This window comes from Tuber melanosporum (genome assembly GCF_000151645.1).
Source record: "Tuber melanosporum whole genome shotgun sequence assembly, scaffold_32, strain Mel28".
Taxonomy (NCBI): Eukaryota; Fungi; Ascomycota; class Pezizomycetes; order Pezizales; family Tuberaceae; genus Tuber; species Tuber melanosporum.
In genome coordinates, this window is record NW_003298997.1 from 55691 (window position 1) to 58854 (window position 3164).

General features: G+C 49.0%; 1 protein-coding gene; it reads left to right on the forward strand.

Annotated features, from left to right (window-relative positions):
* Nucleotides 1-487: 487 nt before the first annotated feature.
* Nucleotides 488-1428, forward strand: GSTUM_00007133001 (uncharacterized protein; the record flags this gene model as incomplete). XM_002839207.2 has 3 exons in its annotated part: nt 488-956; nt 1026-1131; nt 1180-1428. 3 exons carry the CDS (start codon nt 488-490, stop codon nt 1370-1372), a joined length of 768 nt encoding a protein of 255 aa, XP_002839253.1. The 3' UTR covers nt 1373-1428.
* Nucleotides 1429-3164: the final 1736 nt, after the last annotated feature.

Sequence of the window (3164 nt, forward strand, 5' to 3'; positions counted from 1 at the left end):
GATCCGATGGATAGGCGTTAATATGGATGTGCATGGTAATAGAGTTTGTAATATAAACGTTATTAAAGATGTTCTCATGAGCTAGTTAGGCATTAAATTGGTTTCTCCCACTGCAGAATGCTTATTTCTCGAGTGATAATCTGTGAGAGTTGTCTTCGCGTCATGCGGCTCTGCTCCCTTGTGTGCGACATTAAAATAGTTAAGTTTCTCGTCAAGCGCTGATCACAAACTGATAGTCCCCCCACCTCTGCTCCCTCGTCTCGACCAAACAAGAGAGTAGCTCACTATGCTGCCCTATAACCATCCCGCTTCGTCCTCCGCCCCGCTACTCCCGCCAGCGCCTCCGGTATTCCACAACCACAAGCTCCCTTCGGCGTCATGGTTTTACCCATTTGCCGTATTCCTCCTTGCTGCCCACTAAGTGTGTTTGCCCTCAAAATACTGACTTTTACAGGGCATATTCTACCTCCTATTCCACCCTGAGTTGATGAGACCGCTCCTCTCCCGAATAATACCACTCCTCCTCCTCTCTATCGTAATCCTAAGCATCCTCTTCGCTACCGTCTACCTCCCACAAGTTGCGCTACTCACTCTTTTCCACGGACCCCTAGCATGGATAAATGCAGCGTTCATGGCCCTAACCGAAGCCGCGACGCTGATAACCTTTGTCGCAGAGAACTTCATGACAGAAGGCCAGATCGTGGATACCTTTGACGCTGTGCTTATACACGCGGCTGAGAAGTCTAACGATGCAGAGTTTAGAGAGCGTATTTATGCCCTTGTACACACTGCTAGGGATATTCATCTCGAGAGGGAGGGGGTCATAGCGAAGTTGGGGGAGCATAGGAAGAGTCCTTATCTGAGGTTTTCGTGTAGGCTTACGATGGAATTTATTTGCGAGCTCCCGTTGAATTTCATTCCGTTGGTTGGAACTCCGCTGTTTTTGATGTTACAGGGTAAATTTGTCCACTCTCCCGCTGCGCATTACTGCGCCGGACTGTGATTTGAGTGCTGATTACCACCAGGCTACCATCTCGGCCCACTATCGCATTACCGATACATTCAACTCAACGACTTACATAAAAAAGAAAAGAAGAAATTTATTGACCTTAATAGGTGGAGATACTGGCTGTATGTCCTTTCATATGACAAAGGTATTCCGAGTGCTAACCTTGTAAGATTTGGGCTGCCGCACGTCGGTCTGCAAGTTGTACCTGTATTAAGTATCCTATTCCTGTTCACAAGCGCCGCGGGGGCAGGTTTGTGGGCTGTGGAGGATCAGAAGAGGTTGTTTGATGGGACTGCTCGAAGTGGGCCTAGTGAATATCCCAGCGGCCGGGAGAGCGAGAGAAAGAAGAGTTGGTGGTGGTGAGAGAAGTAGGGAACAAGAATGAGAAACGAGAGAAGAAACGAGCACGATGTGCGATTAGTTCTTTTTTATTCACGCTTTTTTTGTTTGCTATTACCCTCAGGTCGCAATTCACTTTGAATTGCCCGCGACATATAATTTCTCTACGGTAGAATCAGGGCTTTGGCGCCTACTATCGCATTCGAACCCCCATCCCACACCAATGATCTTCGAGTGATGGGGCAATATCCCCCACGATATGATAATATTATACGTAGCTACCGCTTTACTCACCCCTCTTCCTATCCGGACAGAAAATATAGCCCTTATGCGTAGCAGGCCCGCCAACTCCTCACCTGTCGTACACACAAAGCCTCCCGGCATGCTGACTCGACGCCGAGATTGGCCGCTTAATTCTGGTATTTGCATCTACCGCGAGCTAGCTCGATGGCAGTCAATAAACTTCTCCCCAGTGAATGTTCGTGCTGTAGGAGAGGGGTATAAATATTACGGAGATCACATATATGTTATTCCCCTTCCTTCCTTCCATCTCCATCTCTGTCTGCACACACACCTCTGATCTTGCTTCTTCTCTCTTGGTGGGTGGAGGGGTTCCCGAAAGACTGCCCAAGGGCGAGTTATTTTCCTCCCGTGCTCCGTGGTCATGTCTGGTTTCTGGCACCCTTCAACCAGACGCTCTCTTTTCTTCTGTATCGTGAGCCTGGCTCTTCCTCTGCTGGGTAGGAGGGTTCTGGTGGATCTGGTAAATGCATGGTTCCTCTCGTTCCTTCTATCTATTACTCCTGGCTTTACCTTTTCGTAGCGAATTCTCTTCTTCTGTGTGGATGTCATTTCTGGAGGACTGAGGCATCTATTGTATTGGCAAGGCTTGGAGCTCTGCACGGAGTAGGTTCGTGGCGGGAGTGTCTAAGCCACCTGGGACAAAGTCCAGATCACCCAACACCTAGTGTGTCCAGTGTTGGAGTCACCTTGGTTTGGTGGTAACCGTCGCGGGGGTCTAGTACTTTCCGAGGGATCACAAAATGATCACCCAAGGGAGCAATGCGTTCCTGGGGAGTATACCTCACTGGGCTATGTGCTCCTCCCACACATGGCGGTCTTTCTTTTTTTCCCTCTCACTTTCCTCTTTCACCCACCGTACCACTCATCCATCCCGTTTATACCCCTTTAATTTTAGTATTATACCAGTGAAACGTTCTGCACTGGAGCATGCGGAAGGAATGCAGAGCCTAAGGCCAGTGGCAACAGATGGGAGATGGTACAAGTGGAGCATTTTCCTGCCAAGGTTTACAGTCCAAAGAAAGTAGGTTTTCAACTTATCAAGTAGATGGAGCCTAATAAGTAAGCCCACTCTGGCTTTGCACCTAAAGCGCTTGTTTCGTCGATCAAAATGGATATTGCTATTGGCTCTGAAAAGTCAGGTCCGGGCGCGGTGGAGTATGCTGAAGCCAAACCCCCACGAGGGTACGCCCCCTGGGCATGGAGATGGCAAAAGGTTGGTCATTCACCATCAGCTGGTAGGCTGCGTCCGATGAAGCCAGAAGCAAACCATCTTGTAGAAGGAAAGATCTGGCTTGCGATATTGGCAATTCCGCGTTCACTTATTCCCAACCGCTTCCTAGTGACTTGCCTGGGGTATCAGTCGATTGCTTGAGTTCCCTCAGAGCTCCAGAAGGGTTAGATGGCGAGCTTTTGGCTTGCCTCCAACCCTTACCTGCCCAGATATACGGGATACCCTTTTCCAGGACTTGTTTCTAAATAGCTGTGATCTGAAATGCGGTATATGGAATGAGTG